The sequence below is a fragment of the Physeter macrocephalus genome, chromosome 5 (assembly GCF_002837175.3).
Source record: "Physeter macrocephalus isolate SW-GA chromosome 5, ASM283717v5, whole genome shotgun sequence".
Taxonomy (NCBI): Eukaryota; Metazoa; Chordata; class Mammalia; order Artiodactyla; family Physeteridae; genus Physeter; species Physeter macrocephalus.
Window position 1 is genome coordinate 8,899,611 of NC_041218.1, and position 25,311 is coordinate 8,924,921.

The window sequence follows — 25,311 nt, forward strand, 5'->3', positions numbered from 1 at the left end:
AGAAATGCAAATCAAAACTACAATGAGGTATCACCTCACACAGGTCAGAATGGCCATCATCAAAAAATCTACAAACAATAAATGCTGGAGAGGGTGTGGAGAAAAGGGAACCCTCTTGCACTGTTGGTGGGAATGTAAATTGATACAGCCACTATGGAGAACAGTAGGGAGGTTCCTTAAAAAACTAAAAATGGAACTACCATACAATCCCGCAATCCCACTACTTGGCATACAACCTGAGAAAACCATAACTCAAAAAGAGTCATGTACCACAATGTTCATTGCAGCACTATTTACAATAGCCAGGACATGGAAGCAACCTAAGTGTCCATCGACACATGAATGGATAAAGAAGTTGTGGTACATATATACAATGGAATATTACTCAGCCATAAAAAGAAACGAAACTGAGTTATTTGTAGTGAGGTGGATGGACTTAGAATCTGTCATCGACAGACGAATGGATAAAGAAGATCTGGTTCATATATACAATGGAATATCACTCAGCCATAAAAAGGAATGAAATTGGGTCATTTGTAGAGACATTGATAGATCTAGAGACTGTCATACAGAGTGAAGTAAGTCAGAAAGAGAAAAACAAATATTGTATATTAATGCATATATGTGGAATCTAGAAAAATGGTACAGATGAACCGGTTTGCAAGGCAGAAACAGAGACACAGATGTAGCGAACAAACGTATGGACACCAAGGGGGGAAAGGGGAGGGGTGGGATGAATTGGGAGATTGGGATTGACATATATACACTACTATGTATAAAATAGATAACTAATAAGGACCTACTGTATAGCACAGGGAACTCCACTTCTCTGTACAGTAGAAACTAACATAGCATTGTAAGACAACTATACCCCAATTTAAAAAAAAAAGAAAATATACTGTCAAAAAGCATTACTTGAATAACACTAATAAAAAGAAATGTGTATTAGTAATAAAAATATAATACCCTGTCAACCAATGAAGGAATTTATACAACATCAAGTAGTATACAGTAATCAATTTTCACTGAGGAAATACGTTAGGTCTACATCATTTACATCTGATAATAGTTCAGTTCAGCAAACATTAATTTCATGCAGGGAGTCTGCTAATTAGTGGGATGCCAATGATGGCTAAGATGACTGTGTCTGCCCGGTCCCCCCAATATCTTACAGTCTGCTACATTTTGGAATGTTTTGATGAATATTCCACTAGAAATATTTACATAGTGTAAAAGGAGTAAAGAAAAAATGATGTACTTCATTCTGGAAATTCAGAGAAATCTTCTTGTTGGAAATTGCATCTCAAGTGAATCTTGGAGGATAAGACAATTTGGTCAGAAGAATGATGGAGAGGGTACTGCAGTTGGGGAGGATATCTAGGATGAACACATGTTATGGAAGCAGGTCATGTATTTGGAAATACGGATAGTTTGTATTAGTGGAGCATAAAGTACAACACGGAAATGACAGGACATTAAGACGGCAGAGGTAACAGGAAGGGCACTATATTTCAAGCTAACAACTTGGACTTCATAGGCAAATGTAGGATCATAAAGTATTTTAAGCACAGGCGTGATATGATCTGATTTGCATTTTAGATTTTAAATTAGCAAAATACTTTACAGATAGAATTTGACAAATGCTAATGGATTGATGAACCTATGTCACAATATATTGATCCTCAAGCAACATACAAATCTTTTACTTCACATACGTGTGTGTGTGAACACAAAATACAATAATACAAGTATTATGCAAAATGAAATATCTAATGTAAATAGGAAAACAAGGGTTGACATTCAGAAGTGTTTTTCTTTTTCTGCCCAGCTACACTGATCTACACAGAAATTCTTACCAACTTTAATGAATAAATGTTGCACTGGATTGAATAATGTTTCCCCCAAATTCATAACCACCCAGCAACTCAAAATGTGGCCTTATTTGGAAATAGGGTCTTTGCAGATGTGATTAGCTCCTTTAAGATGAGGTCATACTGAATTAGAGTAGATCCTAAATCCAATGACTGGTGTCCTTGTAAAAAGGTCATGTGAAGACACAGAGACATAGACACACAGAGGGAAGACGGCCACGTGAAGGCAGAGGCTGGCATTGGAATGATGTGGCAACGCTGGTCAGGGAACACCAAGAATTGCTAGCAACCACCAGATGCTAGAGGAGAGGCATGGGATGGTTCCTCTCTCTGAGCCTCCAGAAGGAACCAACTCTGCTAACACCTTAATTTCAGGCTTATGCTCTCTAGAAACATGAGAGAATAAACCTCTGTTGTCTTAAGCTACATAGTTTGTGGTATTTTGTTACGACAGCCCTGGGAACCTAATATACACACACCTGGCAGCATCTCTTGCCTAGGCAGCACGGGAGTTACGGCAGTTAGTCTGTGGTCCTTAGGAGAGAATATTCCCATTGGCACAGCATGAAAAGGACAAAACACTGTCCTCCTTCTAACTGTACTCGGCACCTCTTGATATATTTTCCCCCCCGGCTGGCACTTATTTTCCACCAGGATTTGCATTGGGTAACATATATATATGTATATATATATATAGACATATATATATATATACATATATATATGGGCTTTATTAATTATTCATCCAAATTGAAAACATATATAAAAATTACTTTGGTTTGTGTGTATCCTGGTTTGCCAAGGTGCTGACCTTACTTTTATGAGGACTCTGGTTAAAAGCTAATTTAGTATTTGTCATCAGAAAATGCTCACTGCTTTAATCAATGCACCATGTAGGGCTTTTGTAAGATGCATGTTTGAGTGCTTCAGACATAAATGATTTTGAAAAGTTATTAGACTGAGACCTCTCCCTTCTGCTTCATACAGTCCCTTTGGTACAGAGTAAGAAGATTAGCATCAGTGCTTTGGGAGAAAGCTTACTGAGTCAGAAGACACTGGGAATATCATTAAGTTTTCAAAATAACAGCATGCACTTATTTCAACTAAACTTGAGGGAAAACCAAACGTAGAGGGAGAAGAATGATTTTAAATGAGTCTAAATTCATTGAAATTGGAATTCATATTATCATCAAGACAAGTCAGGAAACAAAAACAGCAGAAGCCCTAAAGGCTTAAAAGCAGTGGCCTGGAAATAAACTTCTCCCTCCACCTGGAACAGAGTGAACTTCTTACTTTCAACCTTGAGAAGTATCTAACTTCTCAGATGACAGAGTGACCGTGGAAGGACTGCAGAGAAGACAGATGACAAGTACAAGGGGAATTACAGTGGTTACACACTCCTACAGAAGCAGTCTCATACTGATGTTTTTCCTTCTCCAGTTCTTCTGGCAAACTTTGAAGTAAAAGAAGTACAAACCCATTCCTTAACCTGCAGGTATAAGACAGATCTCAGATAAACCCCCTAAATGGTTTCTAAAAAGACGAGAGCATTCATTTCTTTTCCCTAGGAGTGATCAAAGTCTAGTATCTCCTTGCCGGACCCTGGAATACACAGGATTGCTGTTATTAAGGGGGCAAAATGGGAGTGTATCTGAGGGACACTTCCCCCTCAAAGATCCATGATTCCCTTCCCACTGGAAACTCAGACAAAGCCCTTGAGGCAGTAGCTCACTAAATGGGAAAAAAAAAAAAAAAAAAGAAAAAAGAAATAGAAGGCCATCTTCTACAAGGCCACTCTAGTCTGAATTCCAGTACAGGTAAGTTTAAATCATCAATTAACTTTGGAAAAGGTGTCCATAACAAATATGTTTAATGCATCTTTTTCTAATTATAAACATGTATATTTTTCTTGTAAAAGACATAAGTCTATTTTGCATTCTTCATACATAGATATATGAAAAATAATGGGATCTGGACATTGGTTAGGAAAATGGCCTGGTTAGAGGAATGACCGGTCATAAATTTTTGATAGTACAGACAGCTTCCATGATGATTAAATCATCGTTTTCCAAATTAAGAAAAAAAGAATTAGAGACTGCCATTTAAAAAATAAATGTTAAAAAAGGACACAGGGGAAAAATAAGAAGCAGACGTTTTGGTTCTTATAATCTGTACCATCCAAGAGGGGAGCCAGTAGTCACGCTACTTAAACTCAAGTTCAAATGAATGAAAATTAAACACAGCTTTGTTCTCAGTTGTCTTAGCTACATTTCAAGCGCTCAGTAACCACATGCGGCTGGTGGCTGGAGCCGATCTAGAACACTGACATCTCTGTATAAAGTTTTAGCTTACTTTATGTTGCCAATTTATCATTTACTCCACTGGCATCTATTGGTATAAAGGTTAATCCAGTTTCCCAAAGTGTAGGATTATTTTTCCCCCAGAGAGGCTTGTAAACTAGAAAAGTCTAGCATCCTATTTAGCTTCAAGCATTTTTCCTTCATGTCTTGTGATTGCCAAGGCCCAGGCTTGATAGAAAACCTCATGACAGCATGGACTCAACATTTTACAAAGCTACTTGAAATGATTACAGAACACATTGTCATACTTTAAACCACACTTGAGGCAACGGACCATGTGCTTTTTGGCAAGCTGCTTTTGCCCTTCACTGTGGATTCTAAAGTAACTTCACGGACAGTGCTGGTTTTAAAATGGCTATTTTTAAGGAAACCCATCTCAAAAATAAGATGCATGTCTATATAGCATAGTGAGAATGAAAAAAAAAAAAAAAAAAAAGACAGGGTTGGCTTTAAAAACTACTCAGTTAGAAAAACAGATAAATAGAAGACAGTTCAACAGAAGTATGGGCACAGTTCTTGAACAAACCCTTCAAAAAAGAGTGTATACAAATTACAGCAAGCATAACCTCCTCAAAAATCAGGAAAATGTTCACTAACACTAAACTGCATATAATGAACAAACACCAGAATGGCTAAAACTTTCAAACGTTCATTTCTAAATGTCTGAATTTGTGGCGCAACTAGGAACCCTAGTACATTGGTTTTGACAGTCTAAATTGATAAAACCACTTTAGGAAATTTTTCTCATTATTAACAAAGTTAAACATACATATATCCTAATTTGGTATTACCCCTTCCTAGCTCTATACCTATGAAAAACGTTCATAGCAATTCTATTGAGATAACCAAAAACTGGAAACAACTCAATGTTTATCAACACGAAATGAATACAAAATTGTAGAATAGGCGTACAATAGAATAATATTATTCATGAAAATAAACAAATACCTCAAATAACAACATGGGTAATTTCACAAATATTTTGAACAAAAGAAGTCAGAGGGGAAATAATGTATACTTTATAATTTCATTTGTATGAGATTTTAAAATTTAAAAAACTACCCTAATATATGGGGATAAAAATCAGGTGACTAGTTACCTTTAAGAAGTAGGTAGCAACTGGGAGGGGGCTTGATGGGTGCTTCTAAGGTGTCAATATAATTGACTTATCAACCTGATGAAGGTCACACGGGGTTCACTTTGTTAGAATTTAGGAGCAGGAAAACAGTAGTGGTGGTGAGCTCTTGTTGTACCACCAGGAAGTCTGGTTTCCTTTTCAGCTCTGTCACTTAGGCTGTGTGCCTTTGGGAAAACTTTATCCCTCATTATTTGTATCCTAATAAATACTACTACTGAATTAATTGCTCCACTTTCTCTCTTACCATGTTTTTCTTATTTATTGTGATATTATTAACATTTAGCATATTTCCTGACCCATGGAAATTGCTCAATAAATAATTATTTTATTTATTTATTATTATTATTTTTTTTGCGGTACGTGGGCCTCTCACTGCTGTGGCCTCTCCCGTTGCGGAGTGCAGGCTCCGGACGCGCAGGCTCAGCGGCCACGGCTCACGGGCCCAGCCGCTCCGCGGCACGTGGGATCCTCCCAGACCGGGGCGCGAACCCGGCTCCCCTGCATCGGCAGGCGGACGCGCAACCACTGCGCCACCAGGGAAGCCCAATAATTATTAATAAAATAAATTACATACATCATGTTTCCATGGAGAATATTACTTATTTTTCATTTACTGAAAACTGAACATGCTCCTTAGAAAATATGTCATGCAGACAAAAACATTTTGTTTTGGCCTTCCCATCATGATGCTGAAAGCTAGAATATGTATGAACACAGAGTTCTGTTCCCATGAATACCCAGACCACATAGTAGAAAGGCTCCCAGTTTATGTTGAGGGTCATTTTAGGCTTCTGAAAAGTTAAATCTTCTTCCTGAATATCTACATTCTTCTGAAGAACTAAATCTGTCTCTCTACTCATTATATTTGCTACTATAAAGTGATGACCAAATAAAAGAAACACCTATAGAATTTAATTAAGTGATCTCTTCGGCCCTTTTTTAGTAACCAGCCCAGTTTTCACATAACAGTATTGCCCATGAATAAATATGATTTGGTCATCATTACAGGTACTAAATTCATACAAAGGTGAAAGCTTTATTTACTTTTTATTATAAACTACCAAATGTTTGGTTAATTTTTAAAAGCTTGCCCAATAGGACATCTGCATTTTCTGATTACAGTTAAGCTTTTGTTGCTATGGGTCTACAGGAAGGGGTAGGGGAGAGTCTACTAGGAAACTCCTTGCATGAAGCTGATCTCCTGATTCCCTGCCCTATCTGTATCCAGCATCCCTACTCCCCCAGCAATTAGAACAGGAAGAAAAACTTCCCGGGAGGAGATGACTATTTTACCAGATACTTCATATTCTAAAGCTAGTGTCTGGGGGAATTCCCTGGCGGTCCAGTGGTTAGGACTCAGTGCTTTCATTGCTAAGGGCGCATGTTCAATCCCTGGTTGGGGAATTAAGATCCCGCAAGCCGTGAGGCGCAGCCACATAAAATAAAGCCAGTGTTTGCAAATCATGTGTTTGCAGACTGAATGTGTAGTACCTAGTGGCCTCAAAAAGCCTCAAATAATCTTTAAAGTAATTCTGTGTTAGTACTGTCTTCAGAGAAGCAAATAAGATCCAGCTTCTCCAGAAGAAGCCACCATCAACCTTCACCTAAAAGAAGCTCCACAGATAAAGTTTTGAAGAAACTGAGGTTACAGTTCAAGAAGATGATGAGCATAAAGTTAAGGACAAGAAGGAAAGGCAGATAAGAATGCTAAGAAGAAGAAGGAAGAAAGGAAAGAATTAAGAGGAGGAGGAGGAAGAGGAGGAGAAAACAAGCACCACTAGCAAAACTGGCTGAAATGATAGAGAGCAGAATGACAATCCCTAAAACTCCATATGCTGGAATCATTAGACATAGATATAATGTATTCGAAAAATACAAAAGGGGGGCTTCCCTGGTGGCGCAGTGGTTGAGAGTCCGCCTGCCGATGCAGGGGACGCGGGTTCGTGCCCCGGTCCGGGAGGATCCCACATGCCGCGGAGCGGCTGGGCCCGTGAGCCATGGCCGCTGAGCCTGCGCGTCCGGAGCCTGTGCTCTGCAACGGGAGAGGCCACAGAAGCGAGAGGCCCACGTATCACAAAAAACCAACCAAACAAACAAAAATAACAAAAGGTATATATAATTAAAGAGAACCAGAAGGAAGTTCTTAAGACTGTTTTCAAATCCATCACAGAGTCAAAAAGATGAAGAGTAAAAAAAAAAAAAAAAAAGATGAAGAGTATAAGTTTCTGTTTTTTAAATATTTCATAAGACTTCAAGCAACTTTATGAATAAGCTTTGCTGTTTTAGTCTACTGAACAGAAATCATTTCCCAAGTCCTCTACTTAAGGTGTCCTTAAGATATTCTTATATGTGTGTTTGTGTAAAAATATAAATATATAACATACAAACAACCTCATATATTATTTATATAAAGAAACATTGCAATTTACTGTCAGAGAAAGCAACTAATATTAAATAATTCAAAATAACAAAATTACGAATTAAATGAAGATGACAAAATCCACCACAAATTTCGAGAGTATGGTACTCACAGTAAGAACAGCCGTAGACCTCAATCCTGAGCCCAATGCGGCCTTCTCCGTTCCAATCCAGAGGCACGATGCGCACATAGCGGGCGATTACTGGATGCTGTAAATCATGCCGAACCACACTATCGGAGTTGACGTTCCCAGGAAATGCCTGAAAAATAAACGGGATTCGAAAATTAGGGGAAAATACTTTAGAAACCACCATGTTCTCTATGTGCTGCAATAAACATAAGTTTTCTTATCCAGTGGAGGGATTTCATGTTCTCTAAACCATAAACAATTTGAAAAAAGTTTCTATATGTTCTTTATTTGAAAACAAGTCCAATTTTAAATGGGAACCAGGCCAAAGTTTCCATGGGTCCTTTCATATGTGGAAATGCACACATATGTTAAAAGAATGAAACACTGTGGCACGCACTGTAGTATCCCGTGAACATTTAAATTACGAGTTCTATTATTTCACATTTAAACTACACAATAAGCAATTTTGCACAGAATCCAACTGTATTTCTTGCTTTTTAAAAATCTTCTCTATGTTACCCTCCCATGTCATCATTACAAATTTGAAAAATTTCTCAACATCAGCTCGGTAAAAAGAGCAATTGAATATGTTGTGCAGAGGCTGGGGAGTTCTACCTTTTATTAGCATAAATATATATGAGTGGATCAGAAACATGTTTATTTCATTTTTCTTATTTATAGAAGATTCTGTCAAGAATCATTTGCCATGAATCTTTTTTTATGTTGAAAGTTCATATTGTCTATATTTTTTCAGCAGAGAACAAATGGATTTTCTTTGGGCATGGCTATCATTCATCAGCAAACATTTATAAAACATTTACTGCATAAGAAGTATAAAGCAAGATAATACAGGGGGCACAGTGATAGGGAAAGCCATAGATGCCACACTCAGAAAGAATCTAATAATAAGAATTTAATAATAGGAAAAATGTCAGTATAAAATTACAATTTAAAGCAAGGACGATTTAAATCAAGAGACCATGACATTTTAGAATATGTCAAATAAATGAGAAATATATGTGTGAACTGTTTTAAACATGAGCCGCTTAATTTCATATACACATTCTAGCTGTCCCTACCTTAGATAACTTTAGTTTTTGGAAAGCTATATTCTACATGAGATCCTCTTTTTTTTTTTTTTGTGGTATGGGGGCCTCTCTCTGTTGTGGCCTCTCCCGTTGCGGAGACGTCAGGATGGGGCTGCAAATTCCAACTCTCTAATCACACGGTTGGTTCCCCTGCTAACCAGCCCCATCTTACAGTTACCTAGGGGCTTTCCAAAAATCACCTCATTGACATGAACTCAGGTGTGGTTGAAAGGAACTTGTTATTCATAACAAAAGACACCCATTTCAGCTTTATTGCACTTATCACTTAGGAAGTCCCAAGGGTTTTAGTAGCTGTGTGACAGAAAACATGGATCAAGACAGAAAAAATATATTTCTTATTATAAATCATGATGTCACAGGCCTTATTGCAAAAGGCATCATCAAAAGGAAGTACAGAAGTGCGTGGCATAGCTAGTAATTTCAATAGCACTTGGAATCCTATGAAAACTATGTAATCAGGAAAACCACAGAAAGAGATAGACCTCAGCTGGGTCGGAGGGCAGACTGGTGTTCAGGAGGTAGAAAAGGAGTAGGACACAGGAGAGAACAGGAACAGGCTGGCATAAAGGAGGAGCTCAGATCTAGGGCCAGAGATACCCAGAGTCAAGCTGTAATTGTGCTGAAATTGTGTTCTTCAGGGGTGACTTCTCCAGACCTCAGTTCTTTTCATTCCTTCTCCCTGTGTCTGTCCCCCCACAAAAGATTTGACTAGCTTATCTGGAAAATCTACTTTAGAACTAAAACTGTGGACTCCGAAAACATGAACTAAGGTATATTCAGGAATAAGTAATAAGGACATAAGTCTGATTGGGAGGAAGTGTTTATATTGGAAAATCACGAAGGTTTTAACAAGTTCTGTCTGATTATGGACGAAAGAACCTAGCATGTATTTCTTTTTTTTTTTAGATGACAGAATGAGAGCCATATTCAGGAGATCCTGGGTGGTGGGAGATCATCGTGGGGGTGGAAAGATTAGCAACAAACAGTTAAGAGTCGATGCCACATGGTGGTAAGGGAAAGCAAGAAAATAAAAGAGATATATTTCAAAAGAAGAAGTAACAACATTTTGAGAGAAGGGAGTAAGAGAAAATATACAGAGCAACCTATTCCCAGGTATTAACATATTGTCTTGGTGACAGAAAGAGGGAAGGGGGATAAAACAGTAGACATCCATTCCTTCCTTCCCCAGCAAACTCTGCTCTTTAAGTAACGGCAACCAAATTTTCTTTAAAATTTCTTTAAACATTACCCAGACTTCACTCTTAATCCACCTGATCCAGGAGAGGCAGATGCCTCTCTCTGACACCAGGGGTAGGCACCCAACTCAATGAGGCTCAATTTTAGCACTTCTGCTGGAATAATTCATTCATATATTCACTCATTGATCCATCCACTTATTCATTCGCTCAGGAAATAGCTGAGAGGCTTTTATGCACCAGATACTGTTCAAATCACTGGGGAGACAGGGGTGAACAATACAGAGTTTCAGTTCACATTTATATTATTAAAGTACATAGTATGACAGTACAGAGTGGAGCAGATAATAAATAAAATACAATGAATATATTTACAATAGCTAGGACATGGAAGCAACCCAAATGTCCACTGACAGAGGAATGGATAAAGAAGATGTGGTACATATACACAATGGACTATTACTCAGCCATAAAAAAGAATGAAATAATGCCATGTGCAGCAACGTGGGTGGACCTAGAGATTGTCATACTGAGCAAGTAAGTCAGACAGAGAAAGAAGAATGGCATATACCACTTATATGTGGGATCTAAAAAAAATGTACAAATGAACTTATTTACAAAACAGAAATAGAGTCACAGATGTAGGAAAGAAACTTATGGTTACCAGGGAGGTAAGGGGGGAGGGATAAATTGGGAGATTGGGATTGACATATATACACTACTATATAAAAAATAGGTAACTAATAAGGACCTACTGTATAGCACAGGGAACTCTTCTCAATACTCTGTAATGACCTATATGAGAAAAGGATCTAAAAAAGAGTGGATATATGCATATGTATAACTGATTCACTTTGCTGTACAGCAGAAACTAACATTTTAAATCATCTACACTCCAACAAAAATTTAAAAAAATATATACAATGAATATATATATAGAATATACCAAGTTATATAATACAGGCATGCCTCATTTCTCTGCTTCACAGATACTGTGTTTTGTTTTTTCTTTTCTTTTTTTACACAAACTGAAGGTTTATGGCAACACTGACTGCAGCAAGTCTACTGGCACCATTTTTCCAACAGCATTGCTCACTTTATGTCTCTGTGTCACATTCTGGTAATTCTTGCAATATTTCAAACTTTTTCATTATTATTATACTCGTCATGGTGATCTGTGATCAGTGATCTTTGATGTTACTACTACAATTGTTTTGGGGTGCCATGAACCATACCCATATAAGATAGTGAACTTAATCTAGAAATGTTGTGTGTGTTCTGACTGCCCCACTGACCGGCCATTCCTCCATCTCTTTTCCTCTCTTTGGGCCTCCTGATTCCCTGAGACAGAACAATACTGAAGTTAGGCCAATTCATAAATCTAAGTGTTTAAATGAAAGGAAGAGTCAATTGATGTAGCAAACTTCATCGTTGTCCTATTTTAAGAAAGTGTCACGGCCGCCCCAGCCTTCAATGATCACCACCCTGATCAGTCAGCGGCCGTCCACGTGGAGGCAAGACCCTCCACAAGCAAAAAGATGACAACTCCCTGAGGGCTCAGATGACGGCTCACATTTTTTAGCAATGAAGTATTTTTAAATTAAGATATGCCCATTGTTTTTAGACATAATGGTATTGCTCACTAAATAGACCACAGTATAGTATCAACATAACTTTTACACAAAAACGTCATGTGACTCACTGTATTGCGATATTCTCTTTATTGTGGCGATCTGGAACTGAACACACAATATCTCCCAGGTCTGCTTATATATATATATATATATATATATATATACACACACACACACACACGCACACATATATATGTATACATATATATACATATATATGTGTGTGTATATATACATATAATTACATATATTGTATACACAAAGGCCAGAAATGCAAACATCTTGAGTATACGCTGCATGTTCTGAGGACAGTAAGGAAGCCAGAGTTTATGCAGCACAGTGAAGAAGCAAGGAGGGCCTGCAGGCCATGATATTGTTGTCAGTTCCATTTTAATTGTGCTGGAAGGAAATCCATTACAGAGTTTTAAGCAAAAAAGTCACATAATTTAATTTTTAAGACTGGGGCCAGTAAAATCCCCCTCCCCAAATAAAGCAAAGTTCCTAGGAAAATGGAAGACTATAGCATAACATAAAACCTAGGATAGTGGTGGATGGAATAATCTGGTGACATGTGCTCCAGAGGAGTGGGGTTGTTTATGGAAAAGGTAGGAATGCTGGAGTGGATGTGAGTGCTGGAGAGGAGTGACAGGACGCTTCTCGTATCCTGGATCCCAAATGTGTGACATATATGAGGAGAAAACAAAACAATACACAGAACCACTAGGAATGAAAGCTCTCCATCCACTGAGCTCCTGTTGGCCACTGTATTATAAAGGGATGGATGTCAGAGAAAGACAAAGTAGGCCCATCTGTGATGACATCATTTCAGCATCTAAATTCAGAGCTTGCTGAAGAAAGCCTACAGGCTTTTGTGATTATTTGACCTGTGTTCTCATTTGTTTGCTTTTTAGGAAACTGAAAGAATATCGACTAATACAAGGATATTTAAAGGGAAAGATAATTAGTGAAGATTTAAATATATTGCATTTGAGACTTCTCCATCAGATTGAAAGGTCACATAGAAAATTTGAGATGTTTAGGATAGCTTTTCAGAAAGGGTAACATTTATTATTTATGAACAAATGCAGGGCATATGGTATTCAGAATTCACAGCATCAGTAGATTGTGTTTTTTGCACTTCTTCTCATTTCCAAGCATACTGAGATTTAAGACAGTACCCTAAATTGAAGTTTAAAACATTTCAAAAGAATGGTGTAGGTGTTACCAATTATCGTCTTGAATATAAAGGTGTAAATATATGTGAAATGTCTCATCTATAGCAGTATTTGGAAAAGTTAAGAAAAGTAGAAGGAGGTGTAGACATTGATTTTATAAAAACATCTAATATTTATATATCACTTTATTATTTAAAGCGCTCTAGTACACTCTGTATTGTTTGTGCCTCATAGGAAATTCTAAGTTTGGAAGGGATGCTATTTTTTCAAATCGGGAAACTCAGGATCTGAGAAATTAGAGGACTTACTGGATGTCGAACAGGTAGTCTGGGCAAACCAGGGCAAAGTAACAAGAGCGTCCACTCCCACACTGACCTTTGTTTGAGAATCACATTTTCAGCTGGGAATAAAGCTTCTTCTATTTAGGCACAACACATTTTATTTTTGATATTTGATGTTACCTACTTGAATATCAAATTTAAAGTTTGATCATTTTTATCCTACCACATTTTGGATGTACACTTGATTTCCAGCCCACTTATTAGCATATTTTGCCTGCCTCCTTTACTTTTCTCAGCATTTTTATTTCCATGAATTTTGACATTCATATCTTCTTTTCTCATGCATTTTCCCCAAAGATGCTCCTACTGTGATCATTAGCCAAATCTCCTCTGCAAATTTTAATACAAGCAATTAAAAAGTTTGACTGACACTGTTTACTATGAAAAGAAAGGCAGGTCTGCTATAGTGCAAATACTATTTAAGTAGTAATGGCTATATTGTCATACGGTTTGAAAAGAACATTTTCTTCCCCACATCATTTGACTCTCACACTCACTTGCACTTTTTCACATGAATGTAAAAAAAAAAAAAAAAGAAAGGAAAAAACAAGGTAAGATATACAGCTGATTTTCACAAAACCTTTATGATTTGGAAATCTGTATCAAAAATTGAAAAATTACAAAGGATTTGAAACTTTCTTGAATAGAACACTATCCTTTAAAATTCAACCTTCATTTAGACAAATGTCACACAAATGAAAATCAATTTACATAAGCTTGTGAATTACATGTCACTGCTACTAAATCTCCCGTACTGGCTGTGATTTGTATATACGCTTAGAAGGATTTCTTTTTTCTTTTTTTTTTTTTTTTTTTTACTAACATAGCACTTATGTAATTCGCCAAGCTTTACGCTTAGAAAAAACTGAGAACAATATAACGTAACGCTAAACTTATGGTGCTCGTTCTGAGTTACTGCCTTATAAATTATTAAAATATACAGCCGAGAGAGCTTTTTTTAAAAAAAATTGAGTTGTTCAGAAAGCTAACTGCAGAATAATCTAAGTATCACTGAAGTTTTAATAACTGAAAATTTCCCACCATGTGCACTAAATATTTCTTCTAGTTCAAACAATAATTCCGATGGCCTAAGAGAGGAGAGGCAGACTTTTTCTGTAAAGTACCAAATAGTAAATATTTTCGGCTTAGCAGGCTGAATACCTTTCAGTCCCAGATCCTCCTCCTTCTTCCTTTTAATTTTTAACAACACTTGAAAAATGTAAAAACCATCTTAGTTCGCAGACATTAAAAGAACAGGCGTGGACCAGAGTTAGCCCATGGGCCAGAGTTTGCCAACCCCTGGTCTAAGACAATCTTTCAAATTAATAAATCCTCCCTCAGATAGGAAAAGCCAAATCTAAAAATCATCAGCAGACTTTTGAACCACTTGGCATTTAAAAACCAACAAACTTTGGAAAAGCATTTTGTCAACCCTTGAAGCATATGATTTATCAGACTGGAGGAAAATATATAGGGATTTAGAAGGATGTTATGTATAATGCAGGAAGTAACATTCTCCCTCAAATTCATTATTATGCGGTTTGAAGTGTAACTTAGAAAGCATTTTATGAAGGGAATAAATATATTTAGTTGTCACTAAAACCTCACCTTTTCAGAAACCTAAAATAAGGGATTGCAAGCTCAAGGTTTTGCTTAGGGCTGAAAAATATGTCTAAAACACCCAGCTCTTGTATAAGCAAGCCTAGGAGGAGCTTTTAGTGCTACCAACAAGTCTCATAAATGGCAAATTATGTGAGAAAAACAACAACACACGAATACTTCTTAAAGTGAGAGATCTTATTTTCTTAAGACAGAAAATGCCGCTGCTGCCATAGAAACACATATTGATGAGTCCTTAAGTTGATGTCATATACCTGTGATCATTCTAATTACTTTTCTTTCAGTGTAATTTTATTTCTTGCTGGATTTTAAATTTTATTGTCCTCAAGCCATCAATTCATATCAAAAGGTAGAAACGGATTTTCTACTGTGCAGCCTTGATTGGAGTCTCCAAGCCTCAGTTATACTCCCTGCTGAGGCAGAAAGAAAAGAAGTACCTTCATAAAGTACTACATGTTACCGCCCCAGTCTGGCCTCTTCACCTGCATGCTCTTGTCATCCTCTTGATCCGGCTGTACAAACGCATCCCTGTGCAGGACTCAGCTTACATAAGCTTCTGGAGTAAGTCCGTTCCCTGACACTCACTCCTCAATCACCCACCGCTCTGCAGGGAGCCTCATAGCATCCTATACTTTTCTTTCCCTTCATTCAATGTAATAACTTCATTATGTTTGTGATCATCCACCTAATCACTGTTTCAGAAGTATGTAAGTCAGCATGGAAGCTTGTGATCAAACCTCTGGTCCACCGCTATTCTGCTGCCCCTAGCACAGTGGTTGGTGTTTAGTGAGTATCAGTTTACTGCCCGGTTAAATGAATAAATAAAAGTGTTAATTCCCAAACTCCCACCTGTTTACATTTTATAGCTCTTATTTTGGGATGTACCAAAAACTAGTTCAAAAACATTTATAGTTAATAAACCATATGTTAGATAATACCCTACAGGAAAAAAAGATAGAGCATGCTTGTCTGATTCGACAAGACACTAGGTTAATAAAACAAGTTTTCCCAGAGTTATGGGGATGTCATGATCAATATATAAAGCGTCTGGGAATTCCAGAGATCATGGGGGAAAAAGAGGAAACAGTCATGCAAAAATCACGTCAAAATCAGGGGAGAAATGCTAGGATCAATGTGAAAATTAACACACACATACACACACACAAACCTGACCATCAAATTTCTATGTTCACGTCTGTAATGCACTTGAACTCTGCTAAAAGCATCTTCTTTAGATTGCTAAACCACAGCAAATATGTTGGGGGAAAAATGCCAAAATATTTTATCTACATATAAGCAGCAATACTCTCTCTGGACACTTCTGCTCCCGACTCAGATATTTTTATCCTTTTCGTGTTACGAACAGATTTTAGAATGATCTTACTAGAAGAACAATTAAAAACTATGATGTAAAACAGTCATTTTGACTTAAAAAAACAATAAGGCAAGTATCTTTAAAAATCTAGCTCTTTCATCAATCTTTCCCTTTATTTTTTATGGGAATCACATGGTAATGGTGTTCTATAGGTTTCATCCTTTGCTCAGCTGCTCTCAGCACAGGCAAAATGTAGATCCAGTCTTTTGGATGGCTTCATTGTCTCCCATAGCTCATTCCCATGGGATCTGGGATTCCTCTCTCCCTCCTTCCCTTTCTTTTGTCCTTTTCTTTTTCCTTCTTGTCCTCCCTCCTTCCCTCCAGTGGTTTAATGTACAACATGAGCCTTTCTTCCTCACATTTCAGTCCAGCATGGAAAGCAGAGACAGAGGGACTCTGCCCCACATAGTCATTCAGGGACCCAAGCTCTCACCATACTTGGTTCTTATCATTAACCTCTGGTTCTCAAGGCCACCAAAGAAACAGAAGAAAAAGCATGGAGAAATGTACAGGGGTGGGGCTTATACTCAGATTTAGAAGTAGAGGGTATCACTTCTATATACATTCCACTGGTCATGTATCTTTCTGGCCTTAACCTTAGTGTGGAAGAGGTTGGGGAATGCAGCAGAAAAATGGAACAGGTTTGATAAACGCATAACATTGTCTCTGCCGTGGAAAGGTTACACAATGCTCACGCATTTTTGAAATTCTATGCTTATCTATATCTTCGCACTTATTATACTGAATAGTAAAATTACATAAGATCATTTGTTGGTCTCCCAACAAACTACAGACAACATAGGCAGCAACACAGCTTTTTTAAAAAATTGAGCTATAATTTACATACAGTAAATTGCAAAGATCTTCAGTGAATAGTTTACTCAGTTTTGAGAAATATTCATCCATGCAATTCCCTCCCCCATCATGATATAAATATTTCTAATAACTCAGAAACCTCCCTTTTCAATCTCCTCAATCAGCACTCTTCTTAGTTGACACCACTCCCTACCCTATGTAACCACTTTTTCAATTTCCATCACCATAGATTAACTTTGCCTTTTCTTGAACTTATGAAAGGGATCAAACTTCACTTTCACTTAGAATGATGTTAAGATCCCCCATGCTTTTATATGTGTCCATAGTTTATTCCTATTTATTGCTGAGAAGTATTTCATTGTATAATATACCAGAGTTTGTTTATCCATTCTTCTGTTGACAGACTCCAGGGAGGTTTTCCATTTTTTACTCATATGAATGAAATTACTATGAGTATTTGTGTAAATGCCTAGGAGCAGAATTTCTGAGCCCTAGAGTAGATGCAAGCTTATTTTTTAAGAAATTGCCAAACTTTTTTAGTGGTTATAGCAGCAATCATGTATTTTAAATTAATACAGCAGAGAAATCTGCTGTGTATTCTATATAACCTAAATTCATTATTTTATACATTTATGTTATTTTCTCTCAAAACGTGCCTACATTTTTTTTATCATCCTACATGTCAAACCATAAGAAAGGATGAAAATCATTAGATAAATGCTATCAATTGTCTTTTATTCTAATACTTGAAATAAATATATATATATATACAAAGTAAAAAAAAAAAAAAACACACAAAAGCAATGTCATCAAGCTTAACAATGTTAAAGTACAACACAACTGACAGAAATTTGGAGATGGAAAAGTTTGAGAGAATGGAGAAGAAAGGACCTGGTGAATAATATCTGCGTCCTTCAAGTAAGGAGCCAAAAGATATTACCAAAGTTTGATAGAACAGCAAGCCCACTTGTAAGTGTATTATCAGAAGTAACAAAACTAACAAAATAACAATTTAAAATATATGAAAAAAAAATCGATGTAATTCCTAAAAACAGGCCAGATACGGGGGAAAGTAGGGTAGCTAATTACACATTGATCTATCAAGCATCAGTAGTCAGTAGGTAATTCCTAAGCTGATAAGTGAACAAACTGCTATCTAAGTGTATAGGGAGAATGTAACCAGGGATGGGGAGATATTGGGAAGAGAACTTTTGCTTTTTAAATCCTTTCTGTACTACTTGATTAAAAATATTTCTCCATATACTACCTTGATAAACATAAACCACAAAAAATATTTTTTGGAGGGTTGTGTCTAAAACTTTGGCTTTTGGATTTCTGGCAAAGTACGCAGATGGAGACACATTCAGGTGAGATTCATCTTGTCTGTAAAAATAAAATCTAACCAGTTGCTTGGCGAAGCATTAAGACTCCTGGTACTGAGCCCAGAAAGAGATTTCTCAAATGAGTCCGATGTAAAAGGAACCATGCTACGCAGTGAACAAAATGTTCTACAACATCTGTATGAGAAGATAGCAGCAATCTCATAGGGAGGTTCTTCCAGTTTCTAAATGCCAAAACGCAATGGAAACCAAAACTTCCAATGCAGGTATTCAGCTCTCTGCTGAACTGACTTCATCTAGAAACGGTTCAGGGTATCTAGAGGAATGAATGGATTGCATTGCCTCCAGGTTATCCTCCACAAACACTGCTTTTCTCAAGCATTTCATGTTTCAATGGCAATGAATTTGAGAATATACTTGGAGGTACCCAGAGTACATCTCATTCTAAATGTGGAACCAAATGTGTTCATAAGCATAAAATCAATAAAACAGTCAAGTTTTATTTAGGGTGAGGGTCAGAGTTAGCAAAGTAAATTACCAACTTTAAATTGTGTCTTTTCAAAATGTGAAATTCTTCATTTGGATAGCTTTACGCCACGGACTACTAATAATTTTGACACTAAATGTATTCTCTATTTGCACATTAATAATGACTTTATTCTTTCCCAATTGAATATACTTATGCATCCTACCATTTTTATATTCTATAGCAAAATTAATACCTGGTAATGTTTCTTTGAAATACAGAGAAAGAACCAAAATAACTAACACTTCCTGGGTCTATAAAAGCTAATTTTTTCCAATATTTTTGAATCTTACCTTTTATAGGGGAAAAAAAAAAACCCCAGAATTTTACATTATATTCCTCCACTTTTACTGGTCCTAGTTTTCTGCTCCTTTTCTTTACAAAATTTCTCAAATAAATGGGCTGTGCTCTGCATGTCCCTCTTTCTCTACGCTCTCGTTTTCAGCAGCTTGCTAATTGCTATCTTTTCTTTTGAAACAGAAATCAGAAAGATCACTGCTAATGGCCCAGTAAATTTTTTCTTGGTTTTTCAATTTTTCTTCAACTTCCTCTACAATTAGTCATCTTCTCCTTAAATCTCTCTTATTCAGGGACATTTCCATTTTGCTCACTTTATTTGGTCTCAGATTACTTCTCCGTCTAACTGGATATTTTTAATCTCTCTGTGGACTATTAAAGATCTTGTTGTTCTCCTTACCCTTCCACAAGTGAGATCATCCACGTTCACGCCTTCAGACTTATATTCTACGAGGACATTTTGCTGTCAGTTTCCTCCACTACCCAGATTTTATTTTCTATCCTCACGGGAGCCTGAGTAATGGTGAAGCTAGCTGTTATGGACTGGATTACGCGGGCTCCCTTACCGTCGGGCAGCTGATTCTATTCCACCAATGGGGCACATCAGCAGATCAACTCTTCTCAGGCAGCCTGTCTTCCGGGGGGCCTGGCTTTCACTGGTCTTTCATAACACTGTTTCCTCCCTTTGTTCTGTAAGCCCCAGGAATGGTAATGGCTTCCCTGGGCTTCTAATTCATAAGTGTCTCATCATCCCTTCTTCACTCCCTTAAACCTGGTCACACTTAACTCTCCCTTCACTACATTCTATGTAGGTAAAGCCTTTTGAATGCGCTATCTGCTTCTGATCAGAACACTGACTAGTACATGAGTACCAAATTCCTATTATAATCCCTCAATAACTTTATCTCCAAAGTCCTTAGAGTATATCCAGTTGAAAATATCTGTGCAGAATTCTAATTTTCCAATATCCCAATTTCCCTAAAATCTTTGGTTCTATTAACTTTACTTTCCTCTGTGCTTTTCATTATCAAATTCTAGTTACTGTTCTTTATATTCATTTATTTTTCATTCCAGGGTTTAGACCCTTTTAATTGTTTCCTACCAGAGATTGTATAATTTCCCAGTTTTTTTCCCCCACTTTCAATCTTATTCTTCTACAATACAAAATATGGTACTAATCATGTCAAGGCCTCTGACTAAAAAATTGGGGAAATCCCTACTTTTTACTAAATAAAATTCAAATGGAAGGTGCTATTAAAAACTACCTTGCTATGATCACACAGTACTTGGAAGTTACTTGTCCTATCAAGCAAAGTTGTCTCCTAATTTAAAAGATTTTGTTACAGTATTATACTATAAAATTAATACAATTAGGCATTTTTAAAAACACACTTTAAAATATGCTAATGAGTAATAACGGAAGTCTAACAATTTGAACTCCTCTTTTTTGTCAGCTCACACAGACCATTCTCTCTTATACTAAAATAGATACAGAAAAATAAAGCAAAAATCATGCATACGTAAAATTTATTTTAGTTGCAAGATACTCAGATTATTCTTACTGTTTGTATCTTCTCACAAGAATAATTAAGTTAATAGCACTTTGATGTAAAAATATTTTTATTAGCAAATTAAAACAAAACAAAAATATAAGCTCTGAAATTTAAAAAAAAATTAATCCCAATTTGTCACCAACTAGCAAAAGAATCTTGGATAAACTCAAACAGGAGACACATACAAGGACAAATATACCATCGTGGTCAAAAAAGGAAATCATAATGGTATTAAAAACTACTGAGAACAAATTTGTCATAAAAAGTATGAGACATCAAAACTGTGGCATGTAGCTAAAGTAGTATTTTGAGGGAAAATTACGGACTTTATTACTTGCAGTACAAAAGGAAAAATGGTGAAAATTAATGACCTAAGCATACTTCAGAAGTTAGAGGGAAAATAAGACTGTAATCAATTCAAAGAATGTATAAGAAAAGAATTAGGAAAATAAGAATACAAATAAACAACTCGTGAAGTTCCAGAGGGCCAAAAAATGATTCTCTATAAAATAAGTAAAATTGGAAAATCTCTGGTGAAACTAATGCCTCAAGAGAAGGAAAAATGATCCATGTTAGGAATGACGAGAGGATATAACTATACATAGATATTGAAAATAAAATTAACAGAATGCTATGAACAAGCTTTGTGTCAAAAAATGTTAAATGAAAGTGAAATGCTCACTACAGCACAAAAAACATAATGTAACGAAAATGACCCAGGAAACGATATAAATAATAAAAAAGCCTCATAAATATTAAAGTTAAACAGACAATTCAAAAATCTACCCACTGCTGAGAAACAGTTCAAGGAACTGTGCTCAAGTTCAAGGATACCTTGTAAGCAGAGCTTTTGTTCCAGACCATCTTTTTAAGGCTGGTTGCATAGCAAGCAGCTGAGAGGTAGATACAGTGTTCCTTCCCCAGAAAAGGGGCAGATCTATTTACAGTCCAGGACAATAAAGATAATACCTCCTGTGGGGCAAAGCTCAGCTGGGTTTGCTTGCAACTCATAAAAGAATGAGGTGTCTGAAGCCTAGGTTTCCTTAGCAGTGTTCCAAATCTCCTGCAAGTGCAGCATCCACATGGGCCTGTCTGCATCATCCCTTTGGGCTTTGATGTGCAAAGAGAACTGACATGATATGAATATGAAGCTCATAAATAAAAACAAGCCAAAAAAAAAAAACAACCCTGAAAATATCAAGTGCTAATGGAAATGCTATGTAGTAGAACTCTTGTATATCGTTAACAGGAATGCAATTGGTACAGCCTGTTTGGAAAACAGTGTGGCAACTTCTTAAATATACCCAGCAATCCCACTACTCAAGGATAATGAAAATGTATCTTGACATAAAAGTCTGAGTGTAAATTTTTGTGGTAGCTTCATTCATAATCATGCCAATCTAGAAACATCCCAAATATCCATCAAGCAATGAATGGATAAAAACAGGAGTGTGGTACATCCACAGTCCACTGCTCAACTGACTCCTTCCACAGTCCGTCAAGACGCAAGTTACACTTAGACTATTTTCTCCCTCCTTCTCATTTAACTCTTTCTTCCTTATTTTCCATTAGCCATGTTTCCACGCTGCCTTCGTGTTCTAAAAAACAATCTGTCCTGGCCTTGACACTTTTGATGAAACAAATCAAGGGTCCTGATTTAAAAGAAAAAAGAAAGGAAAAATAAATCAAGAAAAGCAAAACAACAAACTTCTTTTAACCCTCCTCACTTCTTCCCTTATGAGGCCATATCCTTCTTTACTGACCTCCCAAACTTCTTGAAAAGGCAACTTTATATCCAGTCTTCCAAGGGTTCAAGTCTCAGTACCCACTTTTTCCTTATTCTCCTATCTTTAGTTTCCTGCACTAATATAGTGAAATCCAAAGCTTCCTACTCAGTTCTGACCCTCTGCAAGCAGTTTGTAGCACTTGGTATCCTGATAGTATCCTTACTTTTTTAAGACTATGATCTCATTTTGACTCTCAAACAGGAATCACTTCTATCCCCTTATGTCTCTGATTCTTCCTCTTAATCCTCTTCTGGGTAAGGTCTCATGCTAAACCAAATATTAGACAGTGATTTCCATATCCATATCTCCAGCCCTAAGTAGGATTTTGAGATCTAGGCCAGAATTTCCAACTGTCTGACATCTTTTATTAGACAGCTGGAAGATGTTTCAAATCAAAAAAGAGAAGTTTTTTCCTTTTCTTTGCTCCATTTCCTATTTTCCCCATACTGTTTGCTGACACTGCCATCCTCCTAATCCTCCAACCGAGAATCTTCTGTCACATCTGTACCTTTTCCTCTTCCTTACTCACGTCCACAATGTCCTGAGTGCTGGTGCTGCTGTCTGTCCAGTAATGGCTCTTCCACGTGTGTAGCTACTGTACTTTTTCAAACATCCTCCCCGACATCTCTCTGAATGTTCTTTCTGCCTCCGTCTCCCTCTCCTAAAATTTACTTTATACACTAGGTGAAGAGGGATCTTTCTAAATTACAATCTCATTCTATGAGAATCTAATTACCTAACCCGAAGTATAGATACAGATCGCCTTTGTTCACATGTTGCCGACTCAATAAATTGAAAAGAATAATTTGTAGTTATCACCCTTTGTTTTGTTTATAGGATGCTAAATGATTCACTTAACAGATTCTTTTCAACAAATTAACAGAACTGACTTCGCTGAACAAATCTGTTTGCTATATTGGCGTCATGCATATACAACCACGGAGCTCTTTGTAGTCAGAACCTGAGAAAAGTAGCCCAGTTAGAGCTCCTGATTTACAGAAAATCTATACTGTAGTTTCCATCTTTAATTCTTTCTTGTCTAATGAAAGATGACCCATGTCTTGTGCAATGAGATGACTGTTTCTAGAGCCTGACTATACTCCCCTGTATATATGAAAATTTTATTTGCTTCCTGAATTGAATAATTTAAACCTTCAACTAAATGCTCACCACTTTAATTCTGAACACATTTTCCTCAACTAAGGGGATTGTCTCCAGGTCGGCCCCGTTGACTGCATATGCAAATGACGCAACCAAGTGTGACGAAAACACTTAGGGAGTGTTGAGCTTTTTGACAATTTTACTGTGAAACCCAAAGAGCTTTGGAACCAGGAGGACTCAATTACATCTCTAGTGGCGATGAAGGGATTCAAAAGGCAGCCGGAAGCAAACATGACTTCCACAGCGGGCAGAAGCCTAGAAGTCAGAGCAGGTGAGCGGCAGTCACAGGGTGGCAGCTTCTAGCAGAGTGGACTTAGTGAGGGAGATATGCTCTGGTCTATGACTGCAACAGATTAGTGGCTGCTAGGAGTAAGGGAGGATATGGGGTGAAAGGGGAGTAGGTGTGGCTATAAAAAGATAACCTGAGGGATCCTTGAGGTAATGGAAATATTCTGTATCCTTACTATACCAATGTCAATATCTTGGTTTGGATTACTCTACTATAATTTTGTAAGATGTCACCACTGGGGGAAACTGGATAAAAAGGGGACATGGGATATTTCTATATTATTTCTCACAAATACAGGTAAATCTATAATTATCTTAAAATAGAACTTTAATTTATTAAAGATTATATGCTAAGCATCACGTCTCCTTGAGCTATCAAAATTGGTATCTTAGAGATTTATTGTTTTGCCTCAAAATAATATAAATTTTTTTTTTTTTTTTGGCTGCACAGCATGGCTTGTGGGATCTCAGTTCCCTGACCAGGGATTGAATCCAGCCATGGCAGTTAAAGCTCAGAATCCTAACCACTAGGCCACCAGGGAACTCCCTCAAAATAATATAAAATTTTTAAACAAATGTTGGCACATGTAGTGGGAGAGTAACAGGAAATCATAAATTCCCTCTTCAGAAGTTGAAAGTATTAGTTGCTCTCCCCATGTTCATCTCAACCTATTTCCTCTTTTAACATCCTCAAAGTAGAATAAACTCACAAGGATCTGAATACTTCATTCTTTTATGCAAAAACTCTTCATAAGGCAAAGAACCCAGGTCCCTGAACTACACCAGCCAGGCATCTGATAAGTTTGTTTAAACTGTCTCTACAAGTGACTGTAAGTTATGATTAATGGTTTTCAGTTCAACAAACCAGTGGACTCTACATAACAAGTAGGATCACTGAATACCAAATACGTACACCAAGTATAATTAATGCCAAGTGACCATCACTATGATGTTTGATGAATAAAGTTCTGTGATTAGTAAAAAAAAAAACCAAAAGACTTAAGAAGAGTCCTTTATCGGATGGTTTTCCAACTTGAAGAAAAACATTTGGGCAAAATTCCACAAAAATGATATTCAAATCACAAATGATTGTTGTAAATAGTTTGTTATGGATAGAACAGTAAGTAGTTTCTTATGTGTTTGCTTGGTGCAAACGTGTTAACAAAATCCAGATT

At 36.9% G+C, this 25,311-nt stretch overlaps 1 protein-coding gene across 1 annotated transcript in view; it reads right to left on the minus strand.

Annotated features, from left to right (window-relative positions):
- Window positions 1–25,311, minus strand: part of CNTNAP2 (contactin associated protein 2) — a 1,485,958-nt gene that overhangs the window by 1,258,834 nt on the left and 201,813 nt on the right. Inside the window, exon 4 of the mRNA XM_055084701.1 lies at window positions 7,901–8,048. Coding sequence (XP_054940676.1) covers window positions 7,901–8,048 — 148 coding nt within the window. The remainder of the gene's footprint in view (window positions 1–7,900; window positions 8,049–25,311) is intronic.